Source organism: Scyliorhinus torazame, chromosome 13, assembly GCF_047496885.1.
Source record: "Scyliorhinus torazame isolate Kashiwa2021f chromosome 13, sScyTor2.1, whole genome shotgun sequence".
Taxonomy (NCBI): domain Eukaryota; kingdom Metazoa; phylum Chordata; class Chondrichthyes; order Carcharhiniformes; family Scyliorhinidae; genus Scyliorhinus; species Scyliorhinus torazame.
The window spans coordinates 81,996,660-82,014,445 of record NC_092719.1 but is presented as its reverse complement, the minus strand read 5'-3'; the positions used below and the strand labels follow the sequence as shown (position 1 = coordinate 82,014,445).

The 17,786-nt window shown below is 48.0% G+C and overlaps 1 protein-coding gene across 4 annotated transcripts in view; it reads left to right on the top strand.

Annotated features, from left to right (window-relative positions):
- The window catches only part of cep83 (centrosomal protein 83), a 146,405-nt gene that overhangs the window by 78,040 nt on the left and 50,579 nt on the right, over positions 1-17,786 (top strand). For all 4 annotated transcript variants that reach the window (XM_072471874.1, XM_072471873.1, XM_072471875.1 and 1 more), the window contains one exon: positions 2,783-3,034. In XM_072471874.1, coding sequence (XP_072327975.1) covers positions 2,783-3,034 — 252 coding nt within the window. The remainder of the gene's footprint in view (positions 1-2,782; positions 3,035-17,786) is intronic.

Here is a 17,786-nt window from a genome sequence, read left to right as displayed (position 1 = left end):
TCACAGGCAATTGGCGAGTATGTTACTAATAACCAGAACGGGGAAGTCTCAACTTCCATGTTCTGGGAGGCATTGAAGGCCTCACAGGTCAAGCTAACCGGTCTATAGTTTCCTACTTTTTGCCTTTCTCCCTTTTTGAATAGGGTGTCACATTAGCATGTTTCCAATCCATCAGGACCGTTCCAGAATTTTGGGAATTTTGAAATATCATAACGAATGCATCCACTATCTCTGCTGCCACCTCTTTTAATACCCTATAGTGCAGGTCATCAGGTTCCGGAGATCGGTCAGCCTTTAATGCCATTAGTTTATTCAATACCTTCTCCCTTTCATTCCATTGGGGCAGCACGGTAGCACAAGTGGATAGCACTGTGGCTTCACAGCGCTAGGGTCCCAGGTTCGATTCCCTGCTGGGTCAGTGTCTGTGCAGAGTCTGCACGTTCTCCCTGTGTCAGCGTGGGTTCCCTCCGGGTGCTCCTGTTTCCTCCCACAGTCCTAAGACGTGCAGGTTAGGTGGATTGGCCATGATAAATTGCCCTTAGTGACCAAAAAGGTTAGGAGGGGTTATTGGGTTACGGGGATAGGGTGGAAGTGAGGGCTTAAGTAGGTCAGTGCAGACTCGATGGGCCGAATGGCCTCCTTCTGCACTGTATGTTCTATGTTCTATCTGATTTTCCCTCACCATTGTTTCCCCTCCCCCACCTCACTTGGGCCATCTATTCCTAGTTGCCCTTTGACACACTGGTCAACTTTGTTCTGCTATTCACACATTCTAATCTCTTTATGTGCCACTAACAGCGCCCTTCTTAGCCTTAATCACCCCCATTTACATTTGTCTTGTCTTCTGTCCTTGAAATTTTTGTCAATCTTCACCTATCACTGGCCCCTTATCCAGCCCCACTGCTCTACGACCCCCAATACAGTATAAATCTCACCCCATTTCCAGTTCTCTCTAGCCTTGACAGAGTCACCCAGACTCGAAACATTAGCTCCATTTGCTCTCCACAGATGCTGTCAGAGCTGCTAAGATTGCCCAGTATTTTCTGTTTTACTTTCAGATTTCAGCATCTGCAGTAATTTGGTTTTACCTCACCAGTATTGTCCTCTAAAGGGTCAACATTTCTTTGAGCTATTCTCTTCTTCTTTATATACTGATAGAAGCTTTGGTATTAGTGCTTATGTTTTTTGTTAGATACCTTTCGTAGTTCATCTTCGCTCTTTTGATCTTATTTTTAGTAGCCTTTTGCTGAACCTTAAAGTTCTCCCAATCCACCAGCTTACCACTAGCTTTTGCAGTATGGTATATCCAAGATTTTGCCTTTAAATGTCCTCCTTGACTTCCTTTTTTAGCCTTGGAACATTTTTCTCCCTTTTACTATTCCTCTTCCTCAAATATATACTTTAATTGAGAGGTCTTTAATATCTACCTGAACATCCGCCATTATTCCTCAGCTGTCCTACCCTAAATTATTTGTGCCCAGTCTACTTGGGCAAAGTCTTTCCTCAGGCCTGTATAATTACTTCTGCCCAATGCAAAAACTCTAGTATGGCACTCTGTCTTCTCTTGCACAATCTGAATTTGAAATTCTAGCATGCTGTGATTACTCCTTCCAAGAGGATCCTTAATGGCAAGACTATTTATCAACCCTTCTTTGTTATATAATACTAAATCCAAAATAGCCTGCTCCCTGGTTGGCTCAATAACATATTGTTCTAAGAAGCAATCACTCATACACTCTGAAATCTCCCTCGAGGCTACCCTTGCCAATTTGATTAATCCAGTCAATATGCATGTTAAAATCACCCATGATTACCATTGTGCATTTCTCACTAGCCCTCATTATTTCTTGATTTATACTATTGCTATGGGCCAGGGTTTAGAAACGCCAATCTGTATTATGAAGCACACCTGACCTATAACTTTTATGTTGAATTTGGCTAGGATGAGCACAAGAGCTTTCACTTCAGGTGTGATTCATCAGACGTCCTGGGCGCTTTTAATCAAAACAAAGTTTATTATAAGAATGTAGTTAACAGATGTAAAATGCTTATCAAAAATTTGATATCAATTACAAACATGAGAAAACATACAACAGCTACAGTAATCTATGTATATAACTCTTAATGAATCCCCCTTAGTAGCTGTTCCAATTCAATACAAAATCCAATAAACCAAACCCCTTTCAAGGGCGTGGCCCAGCACACTACTCTCACTTGAATAGGATTGGTCCTTTCCCTGAGATCTAGCCTCCAACCAGTAGATTCAAAACTCCTTTTGGAAAGCAACACTATTTGTGACGTTACCGAGGCAGTTTGCTACACCCAATGTGCTTTCAGTTCACTGGAACAGTTTTAAAATAAAAATAGAAAACCTGGAAACGCTGCTTCTCTTCTGGAGTCTAAACTGAAACTGAAACCCAAAAACCTAACCCCCCTCTCACCTGACAGCCACAGCCCAGCTCCACCCACAAATGACATCTCTGAAGCTGTGCTGTAAGCCATGTGGTCAAACAAAACCTTTCTTAAAGGGACACTCACATGACACTATGCCCCACTTTGGAAGTATTGCTCGAGGGCCTGTAAATTATTCCTGTAAAGGAGTTTTTTCCCTTTTTTTATTTTGATTCAGCATTTTGGCGTTTAGTGCCAATATCATTTCTTAATTATAATAGCAATGCTAGCCACAATGCCACCATTGTTTGTTTGTTTCACAGTGCTGGATGTGCAAGACTTTAAATGTAAGGCATCTCTAAATATTGCCTGCCTTTATTTCTTTTCTCAGGTTGCTAGACTGGAAGCAGACAAAAAGGCTCTACATGATCAGATAATGAGTATTGATCCCACCAGAGATAGTAAACGTGTGGAAGCACTTTTGAGGGAAAAGGCCCAACTCTGCCAAAAAGTCAAGAGCCTGGAGGCTGAGGTTGCAGAGCTGCGAGCTGAGAGGGAGAATTCTGGCTTGCAAGCTGAAAATGTGCAGCGAATTCAAATGCGACAGTTAGTTGATACCCAAACTGTCATTAAGTCTTTGGAGGTATGTTGAACCATAAGAACATAGGAGCAGGGATAGGTCGGACGATCCATTCAATAAGATCATATTTGAACTTCTGCACCAGATCATTGGATTCCTCTTGTCCCCCGAGAATCCATCAATTTTAATCATAGCCTGAGCATGCACAGCTCTCTTAAGGTAGAGAATTCCAAAGATTCACAACCCACTGAGTGGAAACATTCCTTCTCATCTCAGTCCTAAATGGCTCACACTTTATCTTGCGACTGTGATCTCTAATTCCAGACTCTCCAGCCAGTGGGAAATGGCTTCTCCATATCTACTCTGTCAAGCCTTCTAAACACTTTATACATTTCAATGTGATGAAATTAAATGAAAATCGCTTATTGTCACAAGTAGGCTTCAAATGAAGTTACTGTGAAAAGCCCCTCGTCGCCACATTCCGGCACCTGTTCGGGGAGGCTGTTACGGGAATTGAACCGTGCTGCTGGCGTGCCTTGGTCTGCTTTCAAAGCCAACAATTTAGCTCTGTGCTAAACTGCCCCTCTTATTAAACTCCAGAGAGTATAGATACATTCTGTTCAATTTTTCCTCCTTTATCAGCCTTTTCATCCTAGGAATCAAGCTAGTTAATCTTTATTGCATCCCCTTTAAGGCAAGTATGTCCTTTGGTTCTATTCAAAACTGTCCATGGTCTCACCAAAACCCTTTATAATTGCAGCAAAACTTAACCTTGGCACCAAAGACTAACATATCATTTGCCTTCCTAAATGCTTGCGGTATGCGCAAGTTAACTTTCTGTGATTCTTTTAACCTTTTTTTAAAAGATTACTAGTCTTCCTGCCAAAATACATTTCATACTTCCATCTGCCACCATCTTACCCAATCTTTCAATTTATGTGTCCATGTTTTTTTTTAAGAAAATATTTTATTGAAGCATTTGAAATTTTCACAGTTTAACACATTAACATTCCTTAAACAACCGCGTGGACCGACACACGCAAAAAAAACCTAATAAACAATGTCCCCTACTGCCCATGCCCTATTCCCTAAATACCCGTATACGGAGTTCCCTGTCCTTATCTACCATTGCCATGCCTCCTATTTTCTCCCCCCCCCACCCCCCCCTTACTGCTGACATTCAATTTTCCTTGAAGAAGTCGATGTACGGTTGCCATCTCTGGGCGAACCCCTGAGTTGATCCTCTCAAGGTGAACTTGATTTTTTTCCAGACTGAGGAACCCTGCCATATCGCTGACCCACACACCTGACTTTGGGGGCTCCGGGTCCCTCCATCCCAGCAAAATCCGTCTCTGGGCCACCAGGGAGGAGAAGGCCAGGACATCAGCCTCCCTCCCCCCCCTTGGTCCCCAGATCATCCGGCATCCCAAATATTGCCAGTTCTGGACTCGGAGTTACTCTCCCTTCCAGGACTTCTGACATAACGTCCGCAAATCCCTGCCAGAATCCCCTCAACTTCGGTCATGCCCAGAACATATGTACATGGTTAGCCGGGCTACCCCCACACCGCCCACACCTATCCTCCACCTCGTCAAAGAACCTGCTCATCCGGGCCACCATCATGTGGGCCCTGTGGACCACTTTGAACTGGATCAGGCTAAGTCTGGCACAGGACGAGGATGAATTGACTCTCTTCAAGACTTTTTCCCACTTTTCCATTTCCAGCTCTCTTCCCATCTCCTCTTCCACTTCTGCTTCACCTCCCTGATCGAGGCCCCCTCCCACTCCATCAACTCCTTGTATATCTCCGAAATCCTCCCCTCTCCAACCCCAGTTTTTGACATCACCTTATCCTGTAGTCCCCTCAGGGGGAGGCGAGGAAAGCTGGGAACCTGCCTTCGTACAAAGTCCCGGACCTGAAGGTATCGAAACCCGTTCCTGCACAGTAGCTCAAGCTCCTCCTCCTGTGCCTTCAATGTCGGAAAGCCCTCCTGGATCAATAAATACCCAAATCTCTTGATCCCTGCCTGCTGCCACCTCCTGAATCCCCCATCCAGCCTTCCCGGGACAAACCGGTGATTGTTACAAATCGGAGACCACACTGACCCCTTCCAATCCCATGTGCTGCCTCCATTGCCCCCACACCCTTAGGGCTGCCACCACCACAGGGTTTGTAGAGTACCGAGCTGACGAGAACGGCAGGGCGCCGTTAGTAAAGCCTCCAAACACGTACCCTTGCAGGATGCCGCTTCCACTCGCTCCCAGGCCGACCCCTCCCCCACTACCCACTTCCTGACCATCGATATGTTGGTCGGCCAGTAATAATTAATAAAGCTCGGGAGGGCCAGGCCCCCACTTCGCGACCCCGCTCCAAGAGGGCCCTCGTTACTCTTGGGGGTTTTCCTCGCCCACACAAAACCTGTAATCACCACGTTTATTTTTCTAAAAAAAGCCTTTGGGACAAAAACCAGAAGGCATTGAAAAAAGAAAAGCAGTCTTTGGGAGGACTGTTATCTACGCCATCTGGACCCTTCCTGCTGGTGTTAGCGGGAGAATGTCCCATCTGTGGAAATCCCTTTTCATTTGGTCGACCGCTTTGCCCAGATTTTACTTGTGGAGCTACCCCCACTTTTTAGCCACTTGAATCCCTAAATATATAAAACTACCCACCACCACTTTAAAAGGTAACTCCCTCAGTCTAATTTCCTGCCCCCGTGCCTGGAACACACATCTCGCTCTTTCCCATACTCTATAGCCAGGGCAAACAATAATGGGGAGAGAGGGCATCCCTGCCTAGTTCCTCTCCCGAGATTAAAATATTCTGACCGGGTTCGGTTGGTTATCACATTTGCCACCAGGGCCTGATATAACAGCCGGACCCAGTCCACAAATCCCTGCTCGAACCCAAACCTGCCTAAAACATCCCATAAGTGTGCTATTTGTCCATGTTGTTACGGTATACAGACCAGACCCCAATTTTCAATCGGAAACCTGATGAGACCCAAGTAATGTTTCAGTTTTGTAAGGTGTGAGGAAAGCAATCACTCCAGTAGTGATTCCACTGACACCGAGGGATCTTTTATATTAAGACAAACTTTATCATTAACATCCAAGAGAAAACAGCTTTTCAATTGACAGTTAAACAATTCTATCAAAAAATGAAGTCTCTGAGCTTCCTTTCCCATCTGCTTCTAAAATTTCATTTCAGCAAAATCCACTCACACAGGCCACTTATTAATACAGTTAACAGTCAGTGGCTTACAGATTTACGCACAAAGTCCCTGGAAGAGAAGCTTTCAGAAATCGCCTCCTTTCCTCAGAAACCAGAGCAGAATTAAAAATGAAACTAAAAACAAAGACACAGAGCAGGGCTGAAAGAAACTAAAATAGACCCAGCCCCTCCCATGAGTGACATCTCAGCCTGCCTAGCTGTTAAGTTCTTAATCACAGCTTTAGCAGACATACAGGGCGGGATTCTCCGCCCGGGGACGCCGGGATCGCGGCGGGTTGCTCCGTTTTGCCGGCAGCTCGGGGGTTTCCCGAAGGCATGGGGCAGTTCCACAATGGGAAACGCCATTGACCGGCCGGCGTAACGCAGCATCCCGCTGGCGGGGGGAAATGGAAATGTGGCACGGCGGGGCAGAGAATCCAGCCCCACGTTCCCCAATGGGATGGAGAATTGGGCATCGGGGTAAAATCTGGATCGACAGCGGGTGCCAACCCGATCGTGATGCTCCAACCTCCACTGGCGGTGAGATCGAGGTCCACAATCGTGCGCCAGTGGCAGCATGTAAATAAAAGCACCCATTTGCCTCCATTTAACCTATGCTCTGGTCCTCTGTGATTCTCCGGTCCCCTTGGTCGGAAATCACGTGGTCTCTAGCAATGTTGCCCTGACGTGGTGGACCTCCGATGTGCCAAGTGGGTGACTCCCCCATCCCCTTAGCCCACCATGAGGTCCATCATGCGAGGGCCATGCGGGTAGAGACCATCCGAGCCGAACCGAGGGCCGCCCCTCCCCCCACACAATGCACTGCCTGCCCACCCTCTTCCCCCAGGCTTCCCTGTAATAGGGAGAACCCCCAGACCCATGTAATAGGGAGACTTCCCCCCCCCCCGATCCCTGTAATAGGGAGACTCCCCCCTGGGGCCCCCTCATCAAAGGGACCCGCCTTGGGACCCCTATAATGGGGAGACCATCCTCGGGGATCTCCCACGGGGATCCCTGTAATTGGGAGACCCCCTCCCCAAGGACCCCTAATAGGGAGACCCCCCCCCCCCCCCTCATCCAGGGACCCCTGTAATAGGGAGACACTCCCAGGGACCCTGCAATAGGGAGACCCCCCAGTGATCGCTGTAATAGAGAAACAACCCCCCAGGGACCCCTGTAATAGGGAGACACCCACAGGGACCTCTGCAATAGGGAGACACCCCTAGGGACCCCTGTAATAGGGAGACACCCCCAGGGACCCCTGTAATAGGGAGACACCCCCAGGCACCCCTGTAATAGGGAGACACCCCCAGGGACCCCTGTAATAGGGAGACACCCCCAGGGATCCCTGCAATAGGGAGACCCCCCCTCCCCCCAGTGACCGCAGTAATAGAGAGACAACCCCCCAGGGATTCCTGTAATAGGGAGACACCCACAGGGACCTCTGCAATAGGGAGACACCCCTAGGGACCCCTGTAATAGGGAGACACACCCAGGGACCCCTGTAATAGGGAGACACCCCCAGGCACCCCTGTAATAGGGAGACACCCCCAGGGACCCCTGTAATAGGGAGACACTCCCAGGGATCCCTGCAATAGGGAGACCCCCCCCCCTCCCCCCAGTGACCGCTGTAATAGAGAGACAACCCCCCAGGGACTCCTGTAATAGGGAGACTCTTTCTGCCCCCGGACCCCAGTAATAGGGAGAACCCCAGGGACCCCCTGACCAAAGGGACCTCCCACAGGAACTCCTGTAATAGGGGGATCCCCCTCAGGGATCCCTAACTAAAGGGACCCCCACACAGACAGTGGCCTAAATGGTGAAACCCCAATGTTTACAAAAATTGACCTTATCAAAGAGAGGTAAGTGCAGTGCAGTCTCACACTTGAATGACTGGAATGCACTATTGCACTTAGTGCTTGGAATGCACTTACCGCTCTTTGATACTCAAAATGGCGGCTCAATAGCGGGAATCCCTCGTATTCCTCGCCTTGCATAAATTTGCATGACAAGGAACACTGAATTGCTTGCTGGTTTGCCAGGGGGATCATAACCTGGATGCAATTCATCTCCGGCGGAAGAACATAGTCTCCCAAAAGGAGAATTTCGCCCATAGTCTTGATATCCTAGCCGATGTTCTTTCAATAACATTAGTGCAACAGACACACAATACAACGTATATAAAAATTTCTTGCATTCATCACAATATCCTTTTGTCAACTCTTTGTGGCCTACTGGCAGTTTACTTTCCCACTTAGTTTTATATTGTCAGCGAACTTGGATATATAACTCAGTCCCCTCATTTAAATCACAAAAGCAGATTGTAAATGGCTGACACCCAAGCAATGATTCTTGCAGTACACTACTTAATGTCCTGTGATCCTGAAAATTACCCCTTTATTCTTACGCTGTTCGCTATTTGTTAACTAATCCTCAGTTCATGCTAGTGTACTACATCCATTTTCATGAAATCTGAGCTTGTGTAACAATCACTTTTGTGAGACCTCACCAAAAACTTTTGAAATTCCACATATATTCCATCCACTGGATTCCCCTTGCGAGTTACAACCTTTAAAAAGCTTTGTCAAAAGCTATTTCCCTTCATAAAACGTCTAAAATATTTGTCCAACACTATTTCCTTTTTAAAATTCTCCAGTGAATTTGCCTAATCATATTACTGCATAGAACAGAGAACATACAGTGCAGAAGGAGGCCATTTGGCACACCAAGTCTGCACCGACCCACTTAAACCCTCACTTCCACCCTATCCCCCTAACCGAATAACCCCTCCTAATCTTTTTGGACACTAAGGGCAAATTAGCATGGCCAATCCACCTAACCTGCACGTCTTTGGACTGTGGGAGGAAACCGGAGGACCCGGAGGAAACCCACGCAGACACGGGGAGAACGTGCAGATCCGCACAGACAGTGACCCAGCGGGGAATCGAACCTGGGACCCTGGCGCTGTGAAGCCACAGTGCTATCCACTATGCTACCATGCTGCCCCTATGTTACCATGCTGCATCTTTGATAATAGATTCTAGCACTTTCTCTAACTTATGACAGTAAAATCCGAAGCAATGTGTTTTCTGAGCTGGAATTGGAAGAGTTAGACTCAGAAGAAGGTCTGGAGATTCTATTACGTTATATGGATGAGATTTATAAAAAGGATAACTTGTTAAGTGCGTATGAAGCAAGGTCGGATTTTGATAGGTTCCGGAAAATAGAAGAATTCTCCAGGAAGACTATATAATGGAATTTGGCAGACTATATAAAAGGCTGCAGAAACACAACCTGGAATTTACACAGTCTGTGTTGGCCTTTAAATTACTTGACTGTGCTAGAGTGAGCAACATGGATAGGCTCCTGGTTTTGACAGGAGTTCAGTTTGCGGATAAGGATACCTTATTCGATCAGATGACAGAAGCTTTAAAAAACATTCGATTCCGATGGCTCTGATGACCCAAATAGGTCAGCCTGCAATAAAACAGAATATGGAAGATACACTACTAACAGGGTGGCAAAATCGTACAGCTACAAACAGGTTCCAATACTTTAGAACGAGATTGGAACCCGGAAATGATGAAGTCAGAAACCCAGTTAGAACCTACAATAGGAAGATGAACTCCAGAAATGCACGGGGCATGATAAATCGATGTTTTCGATGTGACTCTCAATAGCATTATGCTTTCAACTGTCCAACATGTTATAATAGTGTGTTTGAAGCGATACGTGTCACAGAAGAGTCAGAAGAGGAAAAAGATAGTGACCAGAAAGTAGGCATTGTCCTATAAACAAGCAGTTTTACGCCAGTAATGAGGGCGTTGGTTGCAGAATCCTTCAATTGTGCTGTATTGGACAGTGACTGCACATCTACTGTGTGTGGAATTGACTGGTTAAAATGTTACATGGACTCCTTGAATGCTGACAATCGTAACAAGGTTAAGGAATTTGAAAGTTCCACAAGTTTCAAGTTTGGTGATGATAATACTCTGAAGTCGCTGAAAAGAGTGATGATCCCTTGCAATATTGCCGGAGTGAATCATTTCATTAGCACGGATGTTGTATCAAGTGAGATACCTTTGCTTCTGAGAAGACCGTCGATGAAGAAACCACACATGAAACTGGATATGGAACAGGATAAGGCAACAGTTTTTGGAAAGACGATGGACTTACAATTTACACAGTTGGGACACTATTGTATTCCATTACTAACAAATAATATTTCAAGTACAGTTGTTAAGGATGTGTTAATGGCAGTTGAAAATGGGACTTTAGCTGATAAAAAGCTTGTTGTGTTAAAACTGCATGGCAATTTGCGCATCCGTCTCCTCGGAGGCTAAAAAATGTATTAAAGGATGCAGGGGTAAGAGATGAAGACTATACTAAGCTAATAGAAGAGGTTAGTGATCACTGTGAACTTTGTAGAAGGTACAGAAGGACACCAAGACCGATAGTAACCCTACCTTTGGCCAGGGATTTTAACAACATTGTGGCCATGAACCTTAAGGTCTGGGATAAAGCCAATAATATATTTATTTTGCATTTTGTAGATTTAGCAACCAGATTTAGTCAATCAAAGATTGTACGAAGTAAAGAAAAAAGAGTAATTCTGGATCAAATCGTGGAAAAATGGATAGGGACAGGAATGGCCCACCGGCAAAGTTCCTTACGGACAATGGGCGAGAATTTGCTAATGATGAGTTTAAGGATATGTGTGAAAACGTGAATATCACATTTATGAATACGGCTGCGGAAAGCCCATTTAGAAATGGTGTGTGTGAAAGTAACCATGCAGTAATAGATGACATGCTCTGGAAAACTTTGGCAGATAAACCAAACTGCAAGCTAAATTTAGCTTTAGCATAGGCGGTACATGCAAAGAATTCATTGCAGATGGTTGGGGGCTATAGTCTCTATCAATTAGTGTTTGGTAGAAATCCTAATATTCCATCCATTTTAGATGACCAACCTCCAGCTTGGAAGGGACTACAATTAGCTATGCCTTTTCTGAGCATTTAAATGCATTACATAGCAGTAGGAAAGCTTTTTTGGAAGCAGAAGTCTCTGAAAGAATTCGCAGAGCTTTGAGGCATAATGTACGGCCAACAAATACCGTTTTTCAGCAAGGAGACATGGTATACTATAAGAGAGACAATTTTAATGAATGGAAAGGCCCAGGGAAGATCATAGGCATAGATGGCAAAACAATTATTTTGTAACATGTCAATCAAACTGTTAGGGTACATTCATCAAGGATAATGGGTATCGATTACAAATTTTCAAATTTAGACAGAGCAGACAGACATGACAAGGGATCAGGGTCATCTGGTATGCGCGTGTTACAGAACTATGAGGACCAGTTAACTGATATAGACAGGGGGCGCGATTCTCCACTCCCACGCCGAAGTGGCCGCACCGTCGTGAACGCCGTCGACGATAGCGAGACCGTGACCTCGGTCGATAGCTGGACCGTGACCTCGGTAGATAGCGAGACCATGACCTCGGTAAATAGCGAGTACATGAACTCCGTATATAGCGAGACCATGACCTCGGTAAATAGCTAGACCATGACCTCAGAAAATATCGAGACCGTGACCTCGGTAACTAGTGCGACCATGACCTCGGTAACGAGCGCGACCATGACATCGGTAACTAGCGCGACCATGACCTCTGTAACTAGCACGACCATGACCTCGGTAACTAGCGCGTCCTCTCTGAAGGAGGACCTCCTTCCTTCTGCAGCCCCACAAGATCCGTCCCCCATCTTCTTGCGGGGCGGACTTAGAGAGGACGGCAACCACGCATGACGCCCGTTATGCAGCGCCGGCCACGTCATTTCATAGCGGGCCGTGGATGTACAACCGTTGCGCCGTTCATCATGGAAGTGCCGGTCTCCGTCTCGTTACATGCCGCCTGATCCAGCACCGCGTGCAAATGGTGTCCGGCCTGCGGCAAAACGAGTCCGACGCCCTCCTTCGCCAGGGTCTTCGGTGGATTCCTTGGACTTAGAGAGGACGGCAACCACGCATGACGCCCGTTATGCGGCGCCGGCCACGTCATCTATGCGGCGCCGCTTTTACGCAGGCGACAAGGCCTGGCGCGTGTAGATGACGCGGCCCCGATCCTGACCCATTGTCCACGGCCCGTGGACCCGAGGATTCCCCCTCTGATGCATCCTGTGCCTCCATCTCGGAGTCAGAGTCTGCTGCCTCCGTCATGTCAGCGTCTCTATCTCCATTTGGTTCTGTAACGACCTGCGCAGGCTTCGAGTGAGGCACAGTGGAAGATTGTGAGGACTACCTTCCCTTTTCTCTGGTCTCTGCGGCTGTAGAAATGAGCTCCGGGGGTGGGGAATCTTTTGAGGGGATAGTTTTCTGGACCGAACGTGGTCTACATGTTTGCGCTGGAGACGACCCTGGGCTTGCACCTGGTAAGATATAGGGCCCGTTTGGCGAAAGATTACACCAGGAACCCACTGGGCACCACCAGCAAAATTCCGAACGAACACTGGGTCACCGGGCGCAAACTGCCGAATTGGCCGATGCCGAGAAAATCCCTGTCCCTGCCGTTCTTGTGTGCGGCGTACTTTTGCACCAATGTCCGGGAAAACCATACTAAGGCGGGTGCGAAGTCTCCGGCCCATTAGGAGTTCTGCGGGAGCTACCCCAGTCACCGCATGGGGGGTGGTCCTATACGTAAACATAAAGCAAGCCAGTCTCGTGTCCATTGATCCGGAAGACTGCTTCTTTAGGCCTCTTTTGAATGTCTGCACTGCGCGCTCTGCCAACCCATTTGAAGCCGGGTGGTAAGGGGCAGTGCGGATATGGCGTATGCCGTTCATCTTCGTGAACCTGGCAAACCTCACTCGTGAATGGAGTGCCGTTATCCGTGACCAGCACCTCGGGGAGGCCATGCGTACTAAATGACAAACGCATCTTTTCAATTGTTGCGCAGGACGTTGTCCCCTGCATCTTATGCACCTCTAGCCATTTAGACTGGCCGTCAATTAATAGAAGGAACATGGATCCTTGAAAAGGGCCTGCGAAATCTGCATGCAAGCGTGCCCAAGGCTGCCCTGGCCATTCCTAGTGATGTAGGGGCGCGGCCGGCGGAAGCTTCTGATGCTTCTGGCAAATGGAGCAGTTTTGGGCCACCTTCTCAATGTCGGTGTCGAGGCCTGGCCACCAGACATAACTCCGGGCCAACATTCTCATTTTGGTCACACCTGGATGCCCATTGTGCAAGTCTGTTAGTATCAGCTCCTGGCCTTTTTCCGGGACAATCACATGCGTCCCCCACAAGAGGATGCCGTCTTCCACGCTGAATTCTGACAGCTTGGAGGAAAATGCCCGCAACTCTCCTGGGAGCTGTCTATGCTGCCCACCATACAGGACTATGTGCCGAACCTTTGACAGGACTGGCTTCGTCTGGGTCCACTCACGGATCTGTGATGCCGTGACAGGCAAGGTGTCCATAAAATTTAGGGTTGCAACCACCTCACCGGTCGTGGGGGTCGACATGGGGCCGGTCGATAAAGGCAATCGGCTCAGTGCGTCGGCATTTGCTATCTGCGTACCTGGTTTGTGCTCCAGAGACTACTCGTATGCAGCAAACAACAAAGCCCAGCGCTGGATCTGTGCGGAAGCAATGGGCGGTGTTGGCTTATCCTCTCTGGAAAGTCCCAGCAGAGGCTTATGATCAGTCACGATAGTGAAATGGCGGCCATACACGTACTGGTGGAAGCATTTCACCGCAAAAACCACTGCCAGGCCCTCCTTCTCGATCTGCGCGTACTTTTTCTCCGCTGCAGTCAATGTGCGGGAGGCGAAAGCTATCGGTCGCTCGGCCCCGTTCTCCATCTCGTGGGACAGGGACGGCCCCAATACCATACGGGGATGCATCACCTGTGACGAGCAAAGGCTTTCCAGGATCATAGTGGGTTAGTAACACAGACGACGACAATTGTTGCTTTACCTGCCGGAAAGCGGTTTCTTGCGGCTGACCCCAAACCCAGGTGTGATTTTTCTTTCGCAGAAGGTGCAAAGGGGCCAGCGTAGTTGCCAGATTGGGGAGGAACTTCCCGTAATAGTTTACGAGACCGAGAAAAGAACAAAGATGCGAAGTGTCAGTCGGGGCGGGGGCCTGTTGAATTGCACGCACCTTCTCTGCGACGGGGTGCAAACCTTCACGGTCCACCCGATAACCTAGGTAGACTACTTCCTTTGCCTGAAATACGCACTTTGTGCGACGTGAACGGACTCCAGCCTCCGAAAGGCGTCTAAGGACAGCCTCCAGATTTTCCATATGTTCCTGCTCCGACATCCCGGTAATCAAAACGTCATCTAAGTAGACAGCAACATGTGGTAAACCTCTCAAAATGCCCTCCATAACACGTTGCGAAATTGCGCAGGCAGAGGATACTCCAAAGGGCAACCGTGTATATTCATACCGGCCCCGGTGTGTATTAATCGTTACATATGGCCGGGAGGCAGGGTCCAGCTCCAACTGTAGGTAGGCGTGACTCATATCTAATTTTGTGAACGAGAGTCCACCTGCAAGCTTCGCGTAGAGATCCTCTATGCGAGGCATTGGATATCGGTCGAGTCGGGAAGCCGTATTCACTGTAAGTTTATAGTCGCCACACAAGCGAACTGTGGCATCTGGCTTCATTACAGGTTCAATTGGTGCTGCCCAGTCAGCAAACGGACGGGCCTAATAATACCCAAACTCTCCAAACGAGTGAGCTCCCCTTCTACCTACTCGAGCAAGGCGTAAGGCACCAGGCGCGCCCGGAAATAGCGCGGCGTGGCTCCTGGTTCGACTTGGATACGGGCTACGGCCCCTTTTATTTTCCCCAAACCAGGCTGGAATACATCTGGGTATCGACCTAGCACCTCAGTCAACCCTTCAGAAACTGTTTGGAGGATGTGCTGCCATTGCAACCGCAAATGGCGCAACCAGTCCCGACCCAACAGGCTGGGCCCATGGCCGCGCACCACGATAAGTGGGAAACGCCCCTCCTGGCGTCCATAAACAACAGGGGTCATTGTAGTTCCTGCAATGTCCAGCGGTTCCCCCGTGTAGGTGGCCAACCTGGCCTGTGAGTCGGTTCATGTAAGGGTCTGTATACCCTGCTTGATGCGGTCGAATGTCCTCTGGGCGATCACGGAGACCGCTGCGCCAGGGTCCAACTCCATCTCAAGCAGGTGGCCATTGACCCGTACTGTCACCTTAATGGGGGCCACACGGGGAGCTGCCACACAATGCAACTGCAGGCAGTCGTCCTCCGTCTCCACGTCCTCAGGAGTAGTCGCCGCAGGTTGAATCCACATGGAAGGTACGGCCCCTGGGCTGGTCCCAGTTACGGCCCCTGGGCTGGTCCCAGTTTCGGTCAGAACGCCGGCGCCTCTGGCACCCCCAGGACCACCGTCCGCGGCGGGGTCGGCGCCTACAAGTCTGACACGGACATGGCTCCTCATCCATTGGTTCTGGAGACTTCTCCCTTCAGGGAGGAATGTCCGACGGCCACTGGCGTCGGTCTGGACGTCGCCTCACCCAAGGTACCGCAGGAGTGCGGGGGGACGTTTTCGGACGGAAGGGGTTGCGCCCCAAGGCATGCACTTCCATTCCCTGTAGCTCCTGCACTCCTCGTTCTGCGCTCTCTCAGGACAATACTATTTGAATGGCCTGTTGAAAAGTCAATGTTGGCTCAGCTAACAACTTTCTCTGGGTGGCCGCATTGTTAATACCGCAAACCAAACGGTCGCGTAACATTTCTGACAAGGTCTCACCATAGTCACAGTACTCTGCAATCCTGCGTAGCCTGGATAGAAAATCGGCAAGGTATTCTCCAGGGGTCCTCTCAGCGGTATTAAACCAGTAACGCTGGACTATCGTGGACGGGATTGGGTTAAAATGTTGCCCCACTATATTCACAAGTTCATCAAACGTTTTGGTGTCCGGCGCAGCTGGGTACGTAAGGCTCCTAATCACCCCAAACGTATGCGGGCCGCAGGCGGTGAGCAATATGACCACCTGGCGCTCGTTTTCGGTGATATTGTTTGCCCGGAAATAGTAACGCATCCGTTGTGCGTACTGGTTCCAGCTTTCCAGCGCAGCATCTAAAACATCCAAACGTCCGTACAGAGGCATGGTATAATAGAAAACAACTTCCAACCTGTATCCAACAAATATCCAGGGAGGTGGCTTCAGCAGTGTAGACAGCTATTCACTTTAACCTTCGTCGCCAGTTTTGTGAGGGCCATGAAGAATCCAGCACGAGTTTTAAGGATACAAAATAATAACATTTATTTACAATAACATATATTTCTAACAGCAGCAGCAACTTCCCTTGCTGTACACTCCTTCCTGCTGGTTCCTAAACTGGCCAGCTTTATTTATACTAGGAGTTTACTAATGGTTTCTCTGCCCCCCCCCCTTCATTGGGGAAGCTTGTACTCCCACAGGATTGTGGGATTGTCATTAGTCCCCAGCCAATGGTAAGTAGGCAGGTTATAACACCATCATATACCAGCCATGAAACTGGTGGCAGCAGGCTTATTTGTTGTACTATTTACATATCTTTTGAGACCTTTGTAACTGAGGAGTTCCTGAACTTCTTTGTCTACTTTAAAGTCACCCTTCTGTATTTCATAGAAACATTGAAGTTTGTTCATTAATTTGTATACGATTTAAAAGATGCCTGATCCACACATGATTAGAGAAGATAATTGAAAAATTGTTGAGATTCAGTACTTGGGTCGATTCATTACTGAATCAATATACTTCCAATTGATTTACTGAATTTCAATGATAATAATTTTATTGTCACAATTAGGCTTACATTAACACTGCAACAAAGTGTTGACTTTTATATTTTGATGTAAACCACGAGCTGTTTCTTATATTGACCGAATGACCACACAACTAGTGTATTAGTTCAAAGACAGTTTATTAATAACACAAGACTTATTACTATATGAAATAATACACACAACTACGCACTAAACTAGATCTAATAACTAAGATGACCTTTACTTAAATTCGGGGTGACCGGCTCTGTGTGAGATAAGGCCTTTATCTGTGTCCACGTGGGTCCGTTGGAAGTCTTCAGGTTCGTCTCGGCTGGGCCCGTCCTTCAGGTAGCGATCGCGGGTCCTTGAACTTGGCTAGTTGATATGCTGCAATTGGTCGCACACAGACTGGTCCAAAAGAGGCCGATCCCTAGTGTGCAGGGCGTCTTATCCTTCTCTTTCGCGCCCTTTTGGGCGGTCCTATCTCCAGATCCAATAGATCGATAGGGTTTTGATCACCCTCATTGATCCTGGTCGATTAGGAGGCGGATACCTTGGTGGCTGGGCGGGTCCTAGCTCCCATTGTCATAGGCATGTAGGCCTTTCCAAATAAGGGGAAGTGGCTCCGGTTTGTCTGCTACTGTTGTAACTCCTTGATTCAAATTCTATTGTCCTGGGGGAAATGGTGATTGACTCTTAATGGATACAAGTTTCAGTCAGGTCTGGCTTCTTTGCACAATACACAGAGCCTGTGTACCTGTCTGTGTCCAAGCTGACCACAATTCCCCTGGTCCTTTGCAGGTGGCCA